This window comes from Astatotilapia calliptera, chromosome 6 (genome assembly GCF_900246225.1).
Source record: "Astatotilapia calliptera chromosome 6, fAstCal1.2, whole genome shotgun sequence".
NCBI classification, from domain to species: domain Eukaryota; kingdom Metazoa; phylum Chordata; class Actinopteri; order Cichliformes; family Cichlidae; genus Astatotilapia; species Astatotilapia calliptera.
The window spans coordinates 20,096,182-20,116,902 of record NC_039307.1 but is presented as its reverse complement, the minus strand read 5'-3'; the positions used below and the strand labels follow the sequence as shown (position 1 = coordinate 20,116,902).

The following is a 20,721-nucleotide window of genomic DNA, read 5'->3' as shown; positions in this document are numbered from 1 at the left end:
TTTTAACAAACAAATTGTTGGCAAAAGTGGTAAGATTGGCTTACAAGCAATTAGACGTTCCAATACAGTCATTTTAAAAAAATGTTACATAGTAAGATACAGACATGTTGTCAGCCAGATGTTAATAGTTAAAGTATTCATAATACAGCAGAATGTGGACTATCTGTGTTATATAACAATGTTATGTTACTGTATTTTTAAGGCCATTACGTGTGATATTTTACCTGCAGAATCAGTCAGCAATTTCAAAATAAAATTACAGCAACTTCTGGTAATTATATAAGGGTATTTGTGGAAAAAGTACAATATATCCCCACAAAATGTGGTGAAGCAGAAATGTAAAGTACCAGGAAAGGGATATACATTAGTGAGGAACTTTAAAATGTGTTTTAATTATCCTACTTGAGCTTCCTCTCACCCTGTGACAACTAAGAAAGGCTCCAGCCCTCTGGATATCAACTACATATTAGTGCCATGAATATGAATATTTTTCTTTTAGCAGAAAGAGTGCAAATCAGGAAGTAATTTTAAAAAGTCATTTTAAACATTAACAATGTAAAACTTTGTGTTAGTTTTTCCCAAATGAACACACAATCACCGAGGATCTCTTTCTCAAAATTCCAGACCTCATATGCTTAAGTAGTTTTTCATTAGTGACATATATGTGCACACATAAATGTGCGCGCGTGTGTGTTGTCTGGCTGGTGTCCAGGAGACTTAATGGCCAACGCTGTTTGCTTTCATGGCCAGTCTTTCCAACTCACTGCTCAGAGGAATGCAGAGCGCACACAGTAATTTTGCTCACTTCAGCGCATATGGTGTTTCAGTAAATGTGGCACAAATGCATTAAAAACCCAAAGAAGCAATCCTGAAAGCCTACAACTAGCCTGGATTATGCGTGACTTCTCATTCTCACACTGTTGGTCATATGGAAATAGATCCTCAGCTTCTTTGTTTGCTCTCTGTTTTTCTTTCCCGTCTTTTGTCTCTCACCACTCTCACTCTTTGTCTTCCTTCTATCAGTCTCAAATATTGTATTTATTTTGACACATGCCCAATAAACAAAAATTGTTCCCGGGCATGGCGTCTTTGCCAGTAACTGCCACATTTTAGCACCAGAGTTGCAGTGTGTGTGTGTGTGTGTGTGTGTGTGTGTGTGTGTGTGTGTGTGTGTGTGTGTGTGTGTGTGTGTGTGTGTGTGTGTGTGTGTGTGTGTGCTGAGTGGACAGTGGACAGATGGTGCAGGACAGCTGGTCCAGAGTGACAAGTGTGTGTGACCCAAGCCTCTACGGTGGTGAAAGAAAGAAAGACAACATTGACGGAGAGAAACTATTTGAAGAGGAATATTTCAGCTAGCCTGCAATTGCCGGGAGCTGGCAAACAGAGGGGTGGAGGAGATGGGTGTTGTCGGGGAGGGGGGCGGTTCTGGAGACATCTTGAATAGATTTGGAGTGAGACAGAGAAGAGGAGGTGGAGTAGCGATAAAAGAAAAGCAGAAACTATGCCTTTCTGCCAATTTGTTCTTTTTTTCTGAATAGCGCCTGGATTTCTTTCTGATGGCCACAAATGTTGTTCTTCCATCTTTTTGTGTTCGCCTCTGGCCCCACCCCGTCTGTCGTCCTCTCCTCCCCCTGGTCTCTCCCGCTCTCTCTCTGTGAAGCATTGTGCAGGTGCCGGGTCAGATACTGTAAACTGCCACAGCCTCACAGTCGAGCAGCTGACTGATGAATCGCTCATTTCCCCAAACACCCCGAGTAGACGATTGACAAGAGGCTCATTTTCACACTGAGTTTAAGTGAGAGGCCTCGGGGGAGGAAACACTTTCTGTCTCTAACATACACACAACACACACAGATGGTGACACACACTCTAATAGTGCCTGATGGGAGAAATGTGATCTGCCTCTGCTCTTACGCGATGACCACCTCCTTTTTAACCTGCTTTAATGTGAGCTGAAGCCAAGAGGCCACAACGACCCCGAAGAAGCATCTGCATGTGTTACATTTGGATGTGCTAGTACTGCTAAAGAGCAATTTCATTCATCTGAATAAGTTGGAAAATATTTCTTTTTAAGCAGATACATGACATCTCTGCTTTGTGATTGACTGGCTACCTGCGGTTAAGAAAATGGATGAATGGAAATGACATTGCAGAGGTTTCCTTTGTAGATCAGCTGTCACGCTGATGTCACTCACTGCTGAATACCTGAAATTCTTTGAGAAAGATATAAAGAGGAAGGATATGAAGTAAAAATTCTTTGTATGTTGGCACAGATGGGGTGTGACATATTTAAGACTCAAGGACACCCTCAGGTTTTGGCTCACTTTTTAGGTTATAACCACTGCTTTATTAAACTTAGATTAATAAACTGTAGCTGACCACGCATCCCATCGGGTTAACCTCCTGAGACTTGGTATCCTCATACAGGGACATTACAATATAGTGTTTTATGCTTTGTTAAGCAGTGGTCATTTTATTGTGTTATGCTGTAAAATAAACCCACTGTCCCCATTTATGAGGACATGCTTTAAAAAATGCTCTCCATTTAAAGATGGTGCTTAGTCTTTATATTTATCAGGTCTTCCCAAAAGCTCTTAAAGATGCAACCCAAACAATAAGAAATACAGCAACTGACTTTTAAGGAGGATTGTTTTTTTTTTCTTTCGTGTTACTAAATGCCTGAGTTACAGTTTTTTACAGCCGCTAGGACACATTTCCCAATACTTAGGTCACTTTTGCAAAACACTTCACACAATCCTCCTAACTGACCGTCAGCTTGGCAAAGCAGTTCATTCCACATTCAAAATGCACTACAACTACCAAAACACTTCATTCAGGTCTCAAATAAACTCATTCTTCCAGAACACTAGCAAAGGTTGACAGCCGACAAACTTTGTCATCCACAAAACAATGACCTGAAAAACACTAACAACATGTAGCATTACACAGTGTTTTCTTGTGTAAAACAAGGACACATCTCTGTTTATAATTTCAATATATGTTACTGGAATGAATCAGACATCATGCAGAATTCGTTAATATTTGTTTATGTATTTTTAGTTTTTTGCACTAAGTAATCCCAAAATACAAGAATTTGTATACACACCATCCACTGATACACATACAATAGTAATGCTAATCTACTCGGTCTTCTCCATTTGGCCACAGGTTCTCATCCACATCACATCTTATGTCATCTAGGGCAACACACCTAGGAAAGAATCTTCTGGCTGCCAGAATTGAAGGAGTTGAAAAATTGAAGGAGTAACAACTGTGTAGATGTTCATCTACAATGAGAATCAGCTGTGGCTGGTTAAACTGCATTTTTAGATTTAGAATATGTTTCAATAAAATATTGCTGTTGGATTTTGCTGTCTTTTCAAGTTTTGCATTGTGTTATTGTTTTGGCCATAAGTTTAACAGTTTTGAAAACAGTATGTAAGCACATGCAAAATGTCCTGTCCGTACAAAGCTTTTTGGCAGTTGTTGTGTCTGAGTGAGAAAATAATTCATGAAATTTGAGAGATGTAGTCATTGAATGCATTTTGTGCCAAAACAATGATAACTGGTCCTCAGTTTAGCCCACATAGACTTCTGTTGTGCTCACTGTGTGAGGAGTTTTGCAAACGTGACCTAAGTATTGAGAAATGTGTCCTAGCGTCTGTAAAAAACTGTAATGCTGTGAATCTGTCAACACATGTTAAATATCATTCTGACGACTCGGCCCGTTCATTTTGTTCTCATGGGTTCTCTTGCATGACATATACTTCATTGATGGTTGTGTCTCCTAGGATTAAAAAATAAATAATTAAATAATTGAATGTAGCACTGTGACAATCTCCAAATTTAAACATATGAGATGGCATAAAGGTGCTGCAATTCAATTTTTTTTTTTTATAAAACAAAAATATTGAAATTAATGGAAGAGAAAAAAAAAGACAGCAAAGCGTTCTTCCAGGACGATGATGTGCCATAATGTCTAGAGCTAAAGTTATTACTATTTGTAGATTTGTTGTTTAGTCAATCAACAGACACCATATATTTGCCTAAACTGAATCTTAAATCTTGGATCTTAGGCTGCAGCATTTTTAATAACTGACAGTAAGTCAGTTTAGAGAAGAAGTACTAATAATTCAAAGGTTTCAAGGAATGCTACTTATTTCCTTGGAATGCTGTGAGAGCAATGGGATCGTATTTGGGTGGGCAGAGGCGATTGTGAGCGTATGCATCCTTTGTTCGCTATTTCCACACACTGTACAGACTAAACAAATGTTGCTCTGGTACAGCAGATCTTTGTCTGTCTGTCTCTTTGTCCACAAACTCCTCCTGGACCGCCAGGAGTTAAGCAACCAAATTTGGCACACAGGTACATCATAGGAAGGTTCGTAAAGGTCCCTGTCTATATCACATGTCGTGATGTGTAGCAACCACCTAACGATAGGCTAAAAGTTTTCAAGTTTCCAAGCAACTATCGATAACCTGTGATATACTTCCAGGGGTGAGCGACTGAAGCAACTACCAATGAGAGGGCAGCTACATTAGAGGGTTACCTTGGAAACCAGAGTCTGGAATGGCCAGTGTGGACACAGCTTTAATCTTAAATGCTTTAACACCCCCATCATATTTTTTTTTAATTTCACTAACATTGACTTTATGTCCACAAAAGTTGAATTATACATGTAACCACCTAGCAATAGGCTAAAATCTCTCATAAGGAATTTTAAGGGTCTTATTATCTATAAGCTATTAACGAATTACTCTTAAATACTGCAATGACCTTAACATAAGGTGTTACCTTATCAGCATGATCACAAAGACATGTGTAAACTGGAGATGTGTATGTGTATATGTAAGGAGGGCTTGCCAGCATGTCACTCTAATCTGCTGGGTAAACACAAGGAAGGAAAGACAAAACCGCGCAAACTGCTGAATTAAGAGATGTGAGAAGTGGTGTGTGTGTGTGTGTGTGTGTGTGTGTGTGTGTGTGTGTGTGTGTGTGTGTGTGTGTGTGTGTGTGTGATTGTCTCTGCCTGTCTTGTCATGGTTTGTAAACTGTGAATAATGACACCAGGGTGAGTAAGTGATCGTCAGTGCAGTCCTCTGCTACTCTCCACACTCGTGCTCACACGTTATGCCTCTTTCCACAGATCTGCTAACCCCTCATTCCTGATATACAAACACACTCTCCCCGACCACAGACCATAACTTCCTAAGCTCAGCTGTCAATCTCACCAAAAATGTTGCTAGAGGGGGGAAAAACTGACTTCTGTATTTTATAGCTGTATCAAAACCATTTTTGTGCCGTTTAGTTGTTTATTTGTTATCATCAGTGGGTCGCTTTGAACGGCAAAAAGCAGCAGATGGGCTGTTAGGGTTTTAATGATGACAATTTAAGCGTCAGACTAAAATAATACACATGCAGGTTAGGGATCTTTCTCACCACTCCCTCCTTAAGCCAAAGCATTTACTTTAAATAGAATGCTTCTGGATGTCTGACTGTGCGGGATTGCAGGATGACAGATGAACTGCACAAATGAATGATTGATGTATGAAAAGAGTGATGCAATGATTGAGCGATCAGGAGAATGGTGCAGCGACTGATGGATGAAGCGAATTGTGGGGGAAAAATTGATGGCAAAGCTAAGTCTGAAAATGACAAAGGATCGTTGGGCACCAGATTGATACATTATCCGCTAGTGAGAGGGTTTTTTTTTCTGTAAGTCGCTGAGGTTTTAAATGGAAAGGAGGCAGACGAGAAGGGAGGTGGCTGCTTGCTGCTTCAGCTTATTGGGTCATGGAGTTTGTGGCAGATCAGGTCAAAGACGTGGGTGAAAAACTTTCTGACCTGGCAGTGGATAGGCAGGCTGAGGCACACATGCAGGCAGATGCACAAACCCACACAAATGGACACAGACGCACAATCATGTGCTGTCACTTTCTATTTATCTTTTCTATTTATTATTGTATGGCAGTGTAAGAGGCAAACAGGAAAAGGATATGATGTCACTCACCAAGGGCTTGTGGCCACCAAGTGGTCTGGCAACTCATCCAGTGGAGGTCATTTTAGCTGTGGTGTGTGTGTTTGTGTCTACATCTTGTGTGTGTTTTGGACGCTCTTCCAGGCAAAGACTGCAATAAATTTGGTCATAGTGCTGAGCTGGTTTTAAAATTCAAACACATGCAGACACACACACACACACACACACACACACACACACACACACACATAGCCTATCTGTCATAGGCAGTGTGTAGGTGTTAGCGTAGGGGTTATTGACTCGTAGAGACAGAGACAGCAGCGAGCAGCGAGTGAACACACTGCTATCGGAATACGATTAATACTGTCTGGCTGATGGATTAGACTCATTACAGAAGGAGCAGGGCAGGAGGAGGGTGGTGCAGGGGATGTGGGAGAAAGAGACAGAGAAAGTGGTGGAGACAAAAGGATGGAAAGACCCCCAAAGGAATGAAGAAAAATCAAGATGAAAGACGAAAGGGGGGGGAAGAGAAATGTCAGGAAAGAAGTTAAATTTATGGAATGGACGGAGACATCAAAGATGAAATATTCCATTACATTTAAATACTCTTTAATTAAAATGAGATCAAACATCTTTAGAAATCTGGAGGTTAAAAAAACTGAAAGTCCAAGTTGACCATTAGAGGGTGCTCAAAAAGCAGTCTCCTTCAAAGATTTCACTCAAATTATGACCAACACGAGGCTCTACACAGGCACCACTGAACAACTGGTTTGAATTGTTGCATTTCTTTCACTCATTAAAACTGTAAGTCCTCTTTGGGATATGTACATATGTTTATGTTCTTAGAAAGAAGGAATCTTTATCATCGCCAATGCCAGTTAAAGCAGCTTGACTGATAAGCACATGCGCTAGATCAGTAAACTCATGCATGTGTTGATTTCCTGGGGATTAAAATGTTCTCAGCATCTCCGGCATTTGATGTTTCTCCTCTTCCATTTGCCAAAACATGTCTTAAAATGCTTGCAGAATGACGGGAAGAAGAATTGCTTCTAACACGCGTGTTGGAGGAGCACAGGTGCAGGCCACAGTGGGATGGCCTGCTCTGTTGAGCCAGCTGCAAATCTAAATATCATCATCAGATGGTCCCCATTATTAAGTGCTTCTCCTCATATGTAATTACTGCATTACTGCGAGCCATGTCTATCTCTCCGCTGTGAGTGTGTGCGTTAGTGCAACAGATGTATTTCTCACTTGTCTATAATTACACGTGTAAACATTTCAGATGATGTCATGGTCTCAGAACGCTGACTAATCCGTTCCTGGGCTGGAAAGCAACGTAGTCAGTCTGCTTTTACACACACACGCACACATCCAAACACACACACAAATGTAAGATTTTTTTCAGCTTTGTTGTTTTACCAGCTAAAGAAAAGAGGGCAATGTATATTTAGTTTTTAGTTTCCTCAGCAACAAGTGTGGCACGTGGCTTGCAGCTGGCTTTGTTAAAGAAATAACTAACTAAATAAAAGATTGGTGAACAATTGAATGAAAAATGCGTGAGCTATTTATGTAGGAGATCAGTAGGCAGAATGTCGCTTTTCTGCTGAGAAATCTTGGCTTTGCTCTCTCTGCATTCAAACTATAATCGAGGAAACATTGCAAAATAAAACCTCAAAATCAGCTGGAAAAGTAACACAGCTCTTACCACATGAGCTTCTCTAAGCTGGGCATTTTGTAACTCACGGAGGCAACACACACACATGTGCGCACATACACGCACATACACACACACACACATGCGTGCGCACCTTCTTTTGGGCAAATTGCCACCTCTGCAGGACAGGCGCACCCACGTACACACAGGGGACATCTCTGTCAAGTGAAAATGTCCCATAGGTGTCCACCCTTGCCCCGTAACCATAGCAACCCTCTCACCTGGTATTCAAAGTATGTGCGTGAGGTGTGACAGTGAATAAGGGAAATAGACAATGAGATGGGAAGAGAGGGAGAGAGTGAGGAGGACTGCAGATCTGTCATTCATGAGCAAAGTCAATATTAGTTTAGGAGAGGGGGACTGAAGGAGAAGGCTGAAAGAGGAGGCGATCTGTGTGTGGGAGGGTGTGTGTGATTCTGCATAATAACTATCTCTTTAAGGAGGGAATAGTAAGAATCCTTTTTTTTGTTCGTTTATTAGTTCTGAAATTCTGCTGCCCAAGATTTACAAGATGTGCTTAAATTTAAACCAGAGAGATCATGACGCGCACACCAGGCGCACGCATTCGTCCACACTGCCAGGTGCCAGTCCTGGCCCGGTGCGCTCAATAATCCATGGCATTGTCTTCAAAAGGTCTACTCTCCTCCTTCTCCTTTCTCCTCTCATCTCCTCTCTTTTCTTTGTGAATCTTTCTCCTCCTAATTGCTCACAGAAGTGTGATCTTTGGGGGTCCACTAATGGCACCGCTGCCCGAATTAGCTGGAGGATCTGACTGCAGACACACTAGCGCATACTGAATGTCCCAGCATCATTTTTAGCCTCCCTGACCATCTCTTCATAAAGCCCCTCCAGCAAAAACTGAAACTCACTCCTTCTCCTCCTCTTCTTCACCTTCTCCTCCTTTTTTCTTTTTCCTTTTTGACTCTTTCCAGCTTCGTCTTTGCCCATTCACACATTCTAAAACTTAATAGGATTAAGGTCTCCGAAAGGGATTTGAACAAGATGATTAGTTTACTGCACTGCCAACTCCGACTCATACCCTACCACACACACACCCACACACACACACACACACACACACGCTCTGCCACAGGAACCCCCAGTCTGCTGGACCTGGGAAGAATCTTGTGGCGGTAGGCTTCGTACAAAAGAGATTCAGAAACTGTATAACAGTAGGTAAGAGTTTGTGTATGTGTGTCCGGCGTGAGACACAAAAAACAGGGAGGAGGGGAAAGGATGAGGGGTGCATGTGTGAGAATTGAGTAGTGCTCTTTCATGCTTAGGTCTTCTTAGACACGGAGGGTGTCAAAAGCCCCCCTCACATTGAAAAGGTCCTTTAGAAAAGCAGCTCTAAGCTCTTAACACTGAAGACCTGACTCTGTCGCGCATACACTCCTGCGCACACGCGCGCACACACACATCCTGGACCACCAGAGGTGAGAAAAACAGGAAGATCCGTAGAAGATCCATTCGCACCAAAATGGATTTCAACAGTGTGAAAACAGACACATACAACCAGCATCTGGACAGATGTCTCACATAGTCAGACTGGTCCACTTTGCCCTCCTGTTCACCTGTTTTAAATTGAGTCTGTATACAAATCATAGCCACTAACCACTGTCACTTAAGGTTCATTTAGGGACTATACTGGAAATTAGGTGTTAATTAGAGCTAAGTAACAGACTAATAAAACACTAGAATTTCACTCATAGAAAATGGAGTGCAGCATTCTTGGATGTTGTGTTTTTACCCAAACACCAAGTTATGTCATTTGTAAGATAATAGCATGAAAATGCTCCAGAAGGACCTACAAACTTGATTAAGAAGTAGAATTGAGCAGCTCGAATTAGCTGAAGTTAACCCAGACAACCACTGCTCATGCATGGAAATCCATACCCCAAGCAATGCACAACTGTAACAATTGTAACCCTCCCTACATTTGGAAGGACTGTAAATGTCATTATTTCTGTTGTAAAGTTGTAAAGTTGTGTGTTTTAACACAGGCTTCTTTGGGGCTTTCCTTGCTTTTGGAGTCAGCCTCAAGTGGCCATTTGAGGAGTTTGAGTTTTCGACACTTTACTGTTGGTTTTACTTTTCTGCCCCGGAGCTTGATGCTTGGTTTCATTGTAGCCAAACTCACAATTTAGTATTGTCATTTACACATTTTTCTGTGATGAGACCGAAAAGCAAACGCTGCCCGGCTTTGGCACACCGAGGCGTCGGCCAAATCGTTATAAAGGACGAAGAGTGGTCTGAGCATCTATGCTGACATTTAAAATGTGTGACCACAGCGAGGATTAGAGGTTACAGGAAGCCGGCATTTTAACTGCTTTTTGGTAACATTCCTGACCAAAGACTTTTTCATTGTTTTCAAAAAGCTCAAGTTTTCTGGTGCACTCCAAAACCTGAGGCCAGCATTTTAAGATTTATCTGCGCTCTCAAACAGCTCAGTTACTGAGTGTGAAAAATAACAGCTTGGTGTGGACGGAGGGAGAAAACAGGGGCACCAAGTTTTTTTAGATTTATCTTTCTTAGGGTGGATGTCAAAGAAAAAGTGCAACACAAGGAAGAGAGCGAAATGGGACAGAACATTTTCGGTCCTTGCTGCTGTGAATTTGATGCATGTACAGTATCAGCATCGTGTGGCACCGCGTCTGTGTGTGTGTGCGGTTAAATCTCTTTTTCTACACATCATGGATAGAGGCTGTCAGCTGTTTGTTTCAGCAGCGACTGTGCCTAGGATTGGTGCGTGCATGTGCATGTGCATGCGTCTGTGGGTGGACGTGTGTGTGTCTTCTCTTTCAGAAGGTTCCTAACTTAGCAGCATGATATAGTTCCTGTGTGGGTCTAATACCCCCAGCCCCTTCAAACAAAAACACACACGCACGGACATGCACACGCTGGGCTCAGCGGGAGCCTCTTTTAATGAAGCCAGCCTCCCAGTTCAGGCTTAAGGGGCAGAGGTGAGGGGTTAAACCTTGGGGAAGTCCAAAAACAAGACCAATTTAGGAGAAGAGGAAAAGACAGAGAGAGAAAGAGAGAAGGATGAAAAGGAAGAGGAAGTTTGAGAAGAAAAGATAACGTGGTGGGTTGAACATTCACTAAAAAATCATTTAAGTGGAGATGAAACTGAATCAGGTGCATTGGCGCCAAACGGAGGAAGAAAATCCACTCCAAAGTCGCTAAGAAGTCAATTTACTAGGCGGGATATTCACTCTCTCTTTCTTTGGTGGTCTGAGTGATGAATAGGGTTTAGTGTGGCCTTCTGCACTTCCTTAAGAGCCCCCACATTAACCCAGACTGCCACTCACATGTGTATGCATGTACTAAGTGTACATGAGTGTGTTGTGATATGTGTGTACGATATGTAAGTGTTTGTGTGTGTGCAGTCTGTCTGTTGTTGTGCATCACAAGGGCAGAAAAATTGCTCAGAATCAATTTTCAATCATCTCAGCGCTTTCGAGGATGACGGTGTGTGTGTGTGTGTGTCTCTCGCTCTCTCTCACACACACACAGCACTTCTTTCCTGTCCTCTGATGTTTACCAAGCTACATTACTGTAATTGCCACAGCAACAAGTTGTGTGTTCCCAAGTGAAGTGTCTGTGTGTGTAAACAGTGAAGGTTGTGTGCAACCTAAAGCACAAACTGTCGAGCTGTCAGAGCTTCACATTTTCGACGTTAACAACTTTTTACTGATTGTTACATCTGATACAAAGATGTAGTGGATGCACACACTGGGTGCTATATGCACTGCTGTGTGTGTGTGTGTGTGTGTGTGTGTGTGTGTGTGTGTGTGTGTGTGTGTGTGTGTGTGTGTGTGTGTGTGTGTGTTGGGTTAAGTTAAAGAACATTTATTTGGATTTCGAGCTCCAGCGGTTAACGGAGCACGGCTGTTTTCCAAACCCCCTTGGTCCTGTAAAAACAGTATCAGGATACACTCTATTTGATTCAGACCAGCCACTTTGTGTGTGTGTGTGTGTGTGTGTACGTATCTGCATAAAAGAGAAGAAGCACACGTGTGTTCGCTTTGCGTGTGCAAAACAGCAAAGGTGAACACATTTTACTGGGGGGGGCTGCAACTAATTATTGCTTTTTCCCGTCACAATTTTCCAGAGCTCAGCGTGTCGTTCTCAGATCCTTGTTTTGTCTGACCGGTAATCCAACATCCAAAGATTCTCAGCATACAATGATTCACAGGGCAGAGAAAGCAGCATCATAACCACTTGAAAGATTAGGCAGTTGTAAAAAATGATCTACGTCTTCTATTGATCATCTTACATTTAATTCTCTTGTGTTCGCACAAATCGCCAGCTTACATTTGGCAATTATGTGCGGAAGAAATAAAAGCCCAGAGAATTGAACTTCTATATGCAGGAATAGATCCATCTCGAATGCAACGTTCAGCACACTTTCGCTGACTTAAAGTGCACTCACTTGTGTCATTTTGACACTTGAGAGTGAACTTGTGCCTCAGCTCTGACACTTTGAACATCTTCAAAACATTTACCTGCCAACGCCACAATCTGTTGCCGTGGTTGCAGAATGATGGATTACTTTTCTTCAGTATCACTCCTAACACACGCCTCTTAAAAAGCTACAGTTACCAGAGGACTCTTGTTTACATTGTGTCTTTGTGCCCCTGCTGTCTGTCTCAGCTGTCAATCCAAAGCTCACAGCAGCTAGCCAGCCCTCCCACAGGCTCGTAAGCTAAAAGAAGCATTTTCATTGTCTTTTCAGTTGGATATTAAGGCTCCAAATGAACAAGCCACTTTGTTGTTTTTAGTCTTCAAAACGCCCCGCTTTGTAATTTTTCTCTATTACTGGCAACAAATTACCACTTCAGATGAAGGGCTGGAAGCAGCAGGTGGAGAGATACCTGTAGCGCTGATTAAACGATCACAACTGCAGGAATGCGAGGAATGTGGATGGGCATTAGCTGTTAGCCGATTAGTGTGGCAGAGGACACAGTTGGGGTCGAGAGCTGGAAGGTCAAAGGTGAAAGGTCAGGTGGTCTGTCTGGAACTTGGGTTTGTATTGGAAGCAGAGGACACATGCAGAAACACTCGCTACCGGGCAGCCTGTGGTGCTTTTAGGATGCCTGAGTGTCATCTTTCCACAGCTGCTTGAGTGCTTTGATTTTACATGCTGTAACACATTTTGACCCGACAGCTGAATTCATTCTTGTGCCTGTGCTTTATGTAATTTATTTATATTTGCACATGTGCGTATGTGATTAACACCTCTGTTCGTGTAACTATTTGTGAGTACATCCTTCGGCACCTTTAAGGGCATGTGTGTGTGTCCTTTATAAACCAAGCTGCAGCACCAATGAGTGTTAGGATGTATGTCACATGATGGCAAGCACTATAATAACATTTAGTCAGTGAAGCACCTGTTTGTATGTTTGAGGGTATTTATACTTCTATGGGTGCATGCATGTTAGCACGATCTGCATGTATATCACTGACTGCAGTAAGTGTTTCCTTTTTTTAATGCCAACCTGTCGCTTTTTTGAAGTAGCTAAAAATTAAAGTGTATGTAAACTCCAAAACACACACACACACACACACACACACACACACACACACACACACATATCCATCACTCACTCCTTAAAAGCAGGGGAGGAGAGGGTGGTTGGAGTGAGGTAGAGATGAGTGGGAGTGATGAAAGAAGGAACGGAAATCTGAGGTAAGTGGAGGTCACTAGTGCCCCCTACAGGCTGCCGGAGGGCTCAGAGCCTCTTCCACCTGACTCGTGTGGATGTTCAAAGCAGACAGTTGAATTGCATCTGGCTCTAAATGTGTGGACACTTCACAAAGGAAGTGTTTTATGTATCCCTGAGAGATGAACCAAGACGGCTGATTATATTTGAGGAAGAAGTACTCTGTGTTGATGGAACTCAATTTTGCAGATGATCAATCTGGCTCTGAAGCCCTCCACCCACAACTTCTGCATTTTGATGATTATATCAAGTACTTAGTCTGCAAAGCAAGTGGCCCTGTGATATCTTGGCTTAACTCTGTGCTGCCTTTATTTTTTCTGTCTCCTTCTCTGTACAGTGATCTCAGCGAAAACCAGATTCAGGGAATTCCAAGGAAAGGCTTCAGGGGAGCTGTGGAAATCAAGAATCTGTAAGTAGCACTTTGGCAACACTCTCTCTGCTTATATGTGCGATGTGGTGTAGTGTGGTGTGCATGCGGTTCTATAGGCGTTCACACGTATGTGGCACCTCCTTTCCGACATGTTTGAGAATGTGCACAGCACCCATTTGCCTGTGCATCAATATTTAATTGTGGTAAATGTCATGTGCCTCCTGCCTGCTGTATTGACTGGCACCGCTGCTCGTTAGCAGCTGTGTGCGTGTCTGTGTTCATGCATTAGAGCGCGGATTACACTGTGTGTGTCACATCACTGGCATTTTGCCGTTTCCTCCCTTTGTTTTGCCTCACTCCGAGTTATGATAATTGTTGGTCATTTCACAGGTAAAAGTAATTGCCCATCTTTAATTCTATAAATATGGATTTCTCAACTTTTAGGGCTTCCTGTGGTTTTTTTAAATGTCTTGCAATTATTCTAAAAGGACAGGGCATCGTGTGTGTGTGTGTGTGTGTGTGTGTGTGTGTGTGTGTGTGTGTGTGTGTGTGTGTGTGTGTGTGTGTGTGTGTGTGTGTGTGTGTGTGTGTGTGTGTGTGTGTGTGGGCATCCATTAGAGTGCGGATGACAGCATGATTTAATGTCCTTATGTCTTAATTAAATTGTTTCAGCAAACCGACTTTGAGAAAGAGTCGGGGGAGAGAGAGGAAGAGGGACGAGGTATAGAGCAGCGCATACAAACTAGATGTCAGAAGAGAGCAGGAAACAGGAATGAACACACAGATAAATGCATTCAGAAATGCAGCTACGAAGAACAAAGCTACCAGGAGACCAAACTTTTTTTAAAACAGAGAGAAGGTGAGGGTGAGACAGAGAGAGGTTACTAAGGAGTTGAGTTGTTTTCACCTGGAGCCAGCCGAAGCCTTAAGATATACCTTTTAAACACCTTGATGTCTTCAGTTTCCCCTTTCTTTTAATTCCGTGTGTGTACATGTGTGTGTGCAGCCAGTTGGACTACAACCACATCAGCTGTATTGAAGATGGAGCTTTCAGAGCGCTACGTGACCTGGAAGTACTGTGAGTACCTGCAAAAAGCAGAGGGTTTGGTGAGCACTAACAGCAGTACAGTATAGAACAGCTAATTTCCTTGTTGACCTTTCAAAGACTGCATTGCCTATGCAGCTCCCCAAAAGGAATGAATTGGTATATTTTGAGCAGTGGCACTAACGCCTGGTTCTGTGGTAATGCTGTCATTGTAGAGGGTGCTTGAAGCAGGGGTTCAGGAAACGAAATAGGAAAGGCAAATATAAAAAGCAGAGAATATGCAATTGTTGTTGGGGATTGTTTCTGAAATAAAGTTAAAGCACGACAGTTTTCTTTGTTCACCAACATCTTGAGGAGAGAGAGAGAGCAGCTGAGGCGTCGCTGGGGTTTTAGATTTTTGCTGTATTGGCTAGCGATTGTGCTTCTCTATCATTAACCAAAACATCTTTAACAGTATTTTCTGTGTCACATTAAGGATCTTTCTAAGAATAGTATGTTCTTTCACGTGCAGGGCATCCAGGATTTTTTCATTTGTAAGATGACATGCAGTCCTGACGTGTCTTGAAATAAAAGTGCCCCTACTCTTCACATAATTTGTTAATGGGGCCATTAGGCACACAGAATGGACACTTTTGTTGTCCTGAATGCCTGTAATATTCATTTTGCTTTGATTTCAAAGTCAGTCAGTACCTTAAGTGGGCACTTTATAGCCCGGCCAAAATCAGAGCTGTAAGCAAACGTGCAAAGGTATGATCGTTCGATCAGGCAAATAAACTCTACCATCTATTTGTATCTGATTTCTAATGATTCAAATGATTTTCTGTAGTCTGAGCATTCCGGGAGCGAATAAATGGATTATGTTTTAAGCCGATGTCTAAAAAGAAAGAAAAAGAAAAAGCAAGATTAAAGGCTCAGTAGCTTTCCATTAAATGTGATTTATTACAGACCTAATTAGAAGCTAACAAGGTAGTGCTTTGAACACATTAATCTAAAAGAGTTGTTTTTTGATTGTTTTTGTGTTACATTACAAATGCACTGTATGACACTGCAGCCTCTTTCACGGTAACAGTAAAATACTGCGGGACAGATTTTCTGCATATCTGTAATATGCTGTGTGTTCACTTTCTTCTTTAGCACCCTGAACAATAACAACATCAGCCGACTGTCTGTGGCCAGCTTCAACCACATGCCAAAGCTCAGGACCTTGTAAGTGGCATCTCTGTGTATTTGGTACACCTCGCTGCCCTGAGGGGAAGGATTCTTCCCATCCGTGTCCATTTGTGTAACAGATTGATTGATGTGTACTTGCAACTCTCTCTCTCTTCCCTCCACCCAACCTGCTCCTGCCTCCCCTGTCATCACACTTCTTATTTCTCTCCTTCCCCCCACCTGTTCTTGTCTGTCCCATCTCCTCCTCTGTCCCTCAGCCGCCTGCACTCCAACAACCTGCAGTGTGACTGCCACGTAGCCTGGCTGTCAGAGTGGCTGCGACAGCGCCCCCGGCTGGGTCTTTACACGCAATGCATGGCCCCTCCGCACTTGAGGGGGCACAACGTGGCCGAGGTGCAGAAGAAGGAGTTTGTGTGCACAGGTAGGTCGGGTTCACCGGTTTGCTTTGCTGTCTGTTTTGTGACTTCCCTCGGCTCGCTGTTTCGCAGTGGCAAACCCATCTTTTGCTTTGTCTCGTCTGCTTTCTCTCATTACCTTTTTTGCTCATGATTTTTAAAGACTGGGATGAAGGTAAGTGGCTTGTCTTTAACTCTATGTGCTGCATTTCCTAAAATATATATCCTCGATCTGATTTTCTGTACAACACGAGAATAGAAAACAGTTGTAGATAGACAAGGTCACATCTAAGGACAGGATATTTCCCTCACTTGCACAGTTGCTCTAGCCGTGCTGCAGATTTTTTTTCTTTGCCTTTGGGATTTACTCAAAGCATAATCTGTTATCCGTGGATAATATTGGCCCTCTGTCTCTGTGTAGGTCACCAGTCGTCATCATCTTCCTCCTGCAGTGTGTTACAGTGTCCGGAGTCGTGCACCTGCAGTAACAACATTGTGGACTGTAGAGGGAAGGGTCTCACAGAAATACCCACCAACCTGCCCGAAACCATCACCGAGATGTAAGACCTGTGATCCAAGTAAACACGTTTGCTTCCAGCCGCTTTTCTTACACACACAAAACTCCCACATCCACACTCGGAGCAGTGATATTTGTCCTGCTCTTTCACTCTGCGTCTTTCCATTTTCCCTCTTTGTCTCTTTCCACCTTTCTGTTTCACTACTTCTCTTTGTGTGGCGAAATAAAATCACACATCTGTGAAATGAGAAAGCCTGGTCATGCAGCTCCTTCCTGCTTAAGAAAATAATAAAGGAATGACAAAAGAAGAACAATTGAAAGATTAATCTGAGAGACGAGGTGGATCATATCGCTATCTGTAAGTGAGAATCGGAGCAAAGTGGAAGGAGAAGAGCCAGCAGATTTAACAAAGTCCCAAAAAATAAGACGTTGATTTAAGATTTGAGATTTGGACTTCTTGAGTCAGACTTAAATGGACATCACACTGCTGCTCTTTTTCTTTGTTTCCCAACAAAGAGAAATAGCACAACACAATCTTTAAATGTGATAAAGCACTCATGAGAAGACAATTTATCGCAGTCGACAGTTTTTAACAATTGATTTCACTTCATTATAAAGACAGTCTTTGTCTATTAGACTTCTCTCTTCCCAACAGCTGGGCTAAGCTGAAGGGCTGACAGTCTTGAGACTGGTTATAAGATCTGTGGGCACTGCAGAGGCTCTAAAGGGACAGGACTCCCTTTAGACCACGGCCACTGGCAGCGATGTGGTGACCAGAGATCTGAATGTCAGTGAAAATGTAGCAAACTGCAGTGTCAAGAGACAAAAGAACTGCAAGGTGAACGACTAATGTGACAGCGAACAGCAGTGAAGTATACCACTGATCGACATGCATGGTGCAGGTGGAGAACAAAGTGCTGAGTGCTGTAAAAGTACAAACAGACCATAACGTCTCTACACGTCTGTCACTGCATCAGATCGCCCCCTATATTAAATACAGATTTGTGACTGGGACATGAGTTCTCAGATGGCATTCCAGCTCTGCCATTAAAACCATTAAAAAATTTTATATTTCTCATTTTTAAAAACAATATCTGCATTATTTTGAAGGTAAAGCTTTGGTCACCATGACTATGAAGACATGAAGCCTAACTTGGACTTCTCGCTCTCAAAGTCACTTCACTGATTTTGAGACCCATTACTTGCTTTGATACGAACAAAGACCCCCGTTTAATTTAACTGCTAAAAGACGTGTTTTTCAAGACTCAAGATCAAATTTAGCGTTATGTTTTTAACATCTCTGGGATTTGTGCCGCCCTAGAGCAGAATGGCGACCTGACCCAGCTTCACTGAATTGGATAAAAGTTCTATTTGTCTCCTTTAACTTAAGACTTTTTAAATGCTACAGGAAGATTTGGGGCATAATTTGGACTTCTCTTTACTTAGTTAAGACCTGGAACTCTTTCAAATGGCTTGAAACCTTATGTAAGACCTACAAGACTTCAGACATTAACTTCCTTAGCGATTTTAGATTTTATTTGGACTTAACATAGCGGAGCATCAACTTGTCTAAATTTACACTTGACTTGGCCTTGTCCTGATTGATTTTAGGCTTTAAAAGGACTCGTTTCTTTTCACTTCAGACTCAAAACAGCTGAAACCACTATAGAACAGGCACATTATGGTTCGTATGCACAACCAGTCAAAAATGTCAGCAGTGAAAAGTTTAGAAAGCGAGAGAATTTTTCACAATGAAGCTGTTGTTTTTGTTTAATTTGCTGTCACAGTGAATAAACACTTCTTTCTTTTTTTCCACGTCTTTTCACTCTAATGGCATCGTCAGATCGATGCACAGTCAGACCTAATGGAACACCTCCCAGATGTTACAGCTGTGTTTTTGTGTGTCCGTCTGACTGTGCAGATGTTAAAGAGGGCAAAAGATCAGAGAAATGTGGCAGACTTTGGCAGGGCCTATTAAAGGGACTTATCTGGAAAAGTTTCCCCTTAGCCATAGCCCCCGGGGAAAGAGCAGCAGCCAACAATGGAGCAGAGATAGCTCTGTGATAGGGGAATGTTAATGTCGCTTCTCAATGGTCTGTGTGTATGTTTGGTTCCAGACGACTGGAGCAGAACGCCATCAAGGTGATACCAGCTGGGGCCTTTTCTCCTTATAAGAAGCTGCGCAGGATGTGAGTAGATGAGGAGATGCGTGTATTCTGCACCCTGTCAACCATCCACAAAAACTTTTGTTGCCGGCCACTTTCCAGTTTGTGTTGACCTCCGTGCTGTGCTTTCTGTGTTTCTCTCTTCCTCACTGACTCTCTGGTTTTATGCTTCTGCTTCTTGTTCCCTTCTCCTTTTGTTTTTCACAGAGACTTGAGTAACAACCAGATATCAGAGCTGGCCTCGGATGCCTTCCAAGGTCTGCGCTCTCTCAACTCGCTGTGAGTATTGTGTGGTGTGTTTATATTGAAGTTGTATTTTTTTAAACACTCTGAAGCACCGCTTTGAGGGCACAAAAAAGTTTAAAATCTGTTTATGCTCCATAACTTCCGTTTATTTTTCACTTTTAGCTACTGCTTTTATATTTTATGTGAATAATGCGCTCAGGAGTTTAATATCTGAGATCTGTTATGGCCATAACATACTGAGAAAGAGAAACAGGAAACACAAACACAAACACTTGGATTTTCCCACAACAGTGTAGCCAAATTACAGCAACCTCTTCATTAGGAGTGAAAACACAAAGCAAGCCACACCTGAAATGATCCTCAAACTTTGGACCTCGCAAACGTTTTAATTTCCCAGTAACTTTGTATAGGAGAGCTCCTTTTTCCTTGATGGTTGGGAACCATGTTAAAGTTCCATTACTGCAGATACTGACGGGAGCGTGGGACCGAATATGGACAGGGAAAAAACAATAGAAATAGCAATGCACTTCAGATCTTTCATCAAAAGTAATGAATGGTAAATGGTCTGTATTTGTATAGTGCTTTTACTAGTGCCGCCTAGGGACCCCAAAGCGCTTCACACACCCAGTCATCCACCCACTGGTGGAGGCAAGCTACAGTTGTAGCCACAGCTGCCCGGGGGCAGACTGACAGAAGCGAGGCTGCCATATCGCGCCATCGGCCCCTCTGGCCAACACCAGTAGGTGAAGTGTCTCGCCCAAGGACACAACGACCAAGACTGTCCGAGCCAGGGCTCGAACCGGCAACCTTCCGATTACAAGACGAACTCCCAACTCTTGAGCCACGATCACCAATGAAGCAACACGATGAAGATTTTCCTGACAAACTCTTATTTTTCTTTCAATATTGTCAGTAGATCATTTCTCTCACCACTGTATCTGTGGTGCTGAAGCAAAGTTTGGATTCTTATCTGTTTTTTAATTCGACTGCAGTACTTTACATTTTCACTTTTTCAGCCAAGAAAACCAAGACTGTAAAGGAAAAATTAAACAATATTACAGTGCCTGGAAAACAAATTACCTTCAGCGAGCAGCCAAAACATCTAACCAAGCTATCCCCAAGATTTGGTTTCATCCAAAAATCATTTTTTAATTTGCAAAAAAAAAAAAATCCAGTTTGAATAATAATTTTGTGACACTTATCATCTGATTGCTTGTGGTTCTTTCCTTCTCATTGTGTTTATAAGGATAGAAACTACACCCACATCTGTGGAATAAACATACAAAACATAACGCACAAAACAAAAGCGTATACGTGTTTAGCAAAAGCAGCGGTGCTGCTGGCTTTCTGACTCAGCTCGGACCATCTGCTTTGCGTGTGAAGCTGCGGGACGGA

General features: G+C 42.4%; 1 protein-coding gene across 16 annotated transcripts in view; it reads left to right on the top strand.

Moving 5' to 3' along the window:
* Positions 1–20,721, top strand: part of slit2 (slit homolog 2 (Drosophila)) — a 104,502-nt gene that overhangs the window by 48,867 nt on the left and 34,914 nt on the right. For 11 of the 16 annotated variants that reach the window (XM_026170986.1, XM_026170978.1, XM_026170974.1 and 8 more), the window contains exons 5-12: positions 13,756–13,827; positions 14,795–14,866; positions 15,968–16,039; positions 16,261–16,424; positions 16,562–16,573; positions 16,820–16,958; positions 19,033–19,104; positions 19,288–19,359. In XM_026170986.1, the coding sequence (XP_026026771.1) occupies positions 13,756–13,827; positions 14,795–14,866; positions 15,968–16,039; positions 16,261–16,424; positions 16,562–16,573; positions 16,820–16,958; positions 19,033–19,104; positions 19,288–19,359 (675 nt within the window). The remainder of the gene's footprint in view (positions 1–13,755; positions 13,828–14,794; positions 14,867–15,967; positions 16,040–16,260; positions 16,425–16,561; positions 16,574–16,819; positions 16,959–19,032; positions 19,105–19,287; positions 19,360–20,721) is intronic. The other 5 variants (XM_026170987.1, XM_026170980.1, XM_026170985.1 and 2 more) reach the window with 1 other exon arrangement.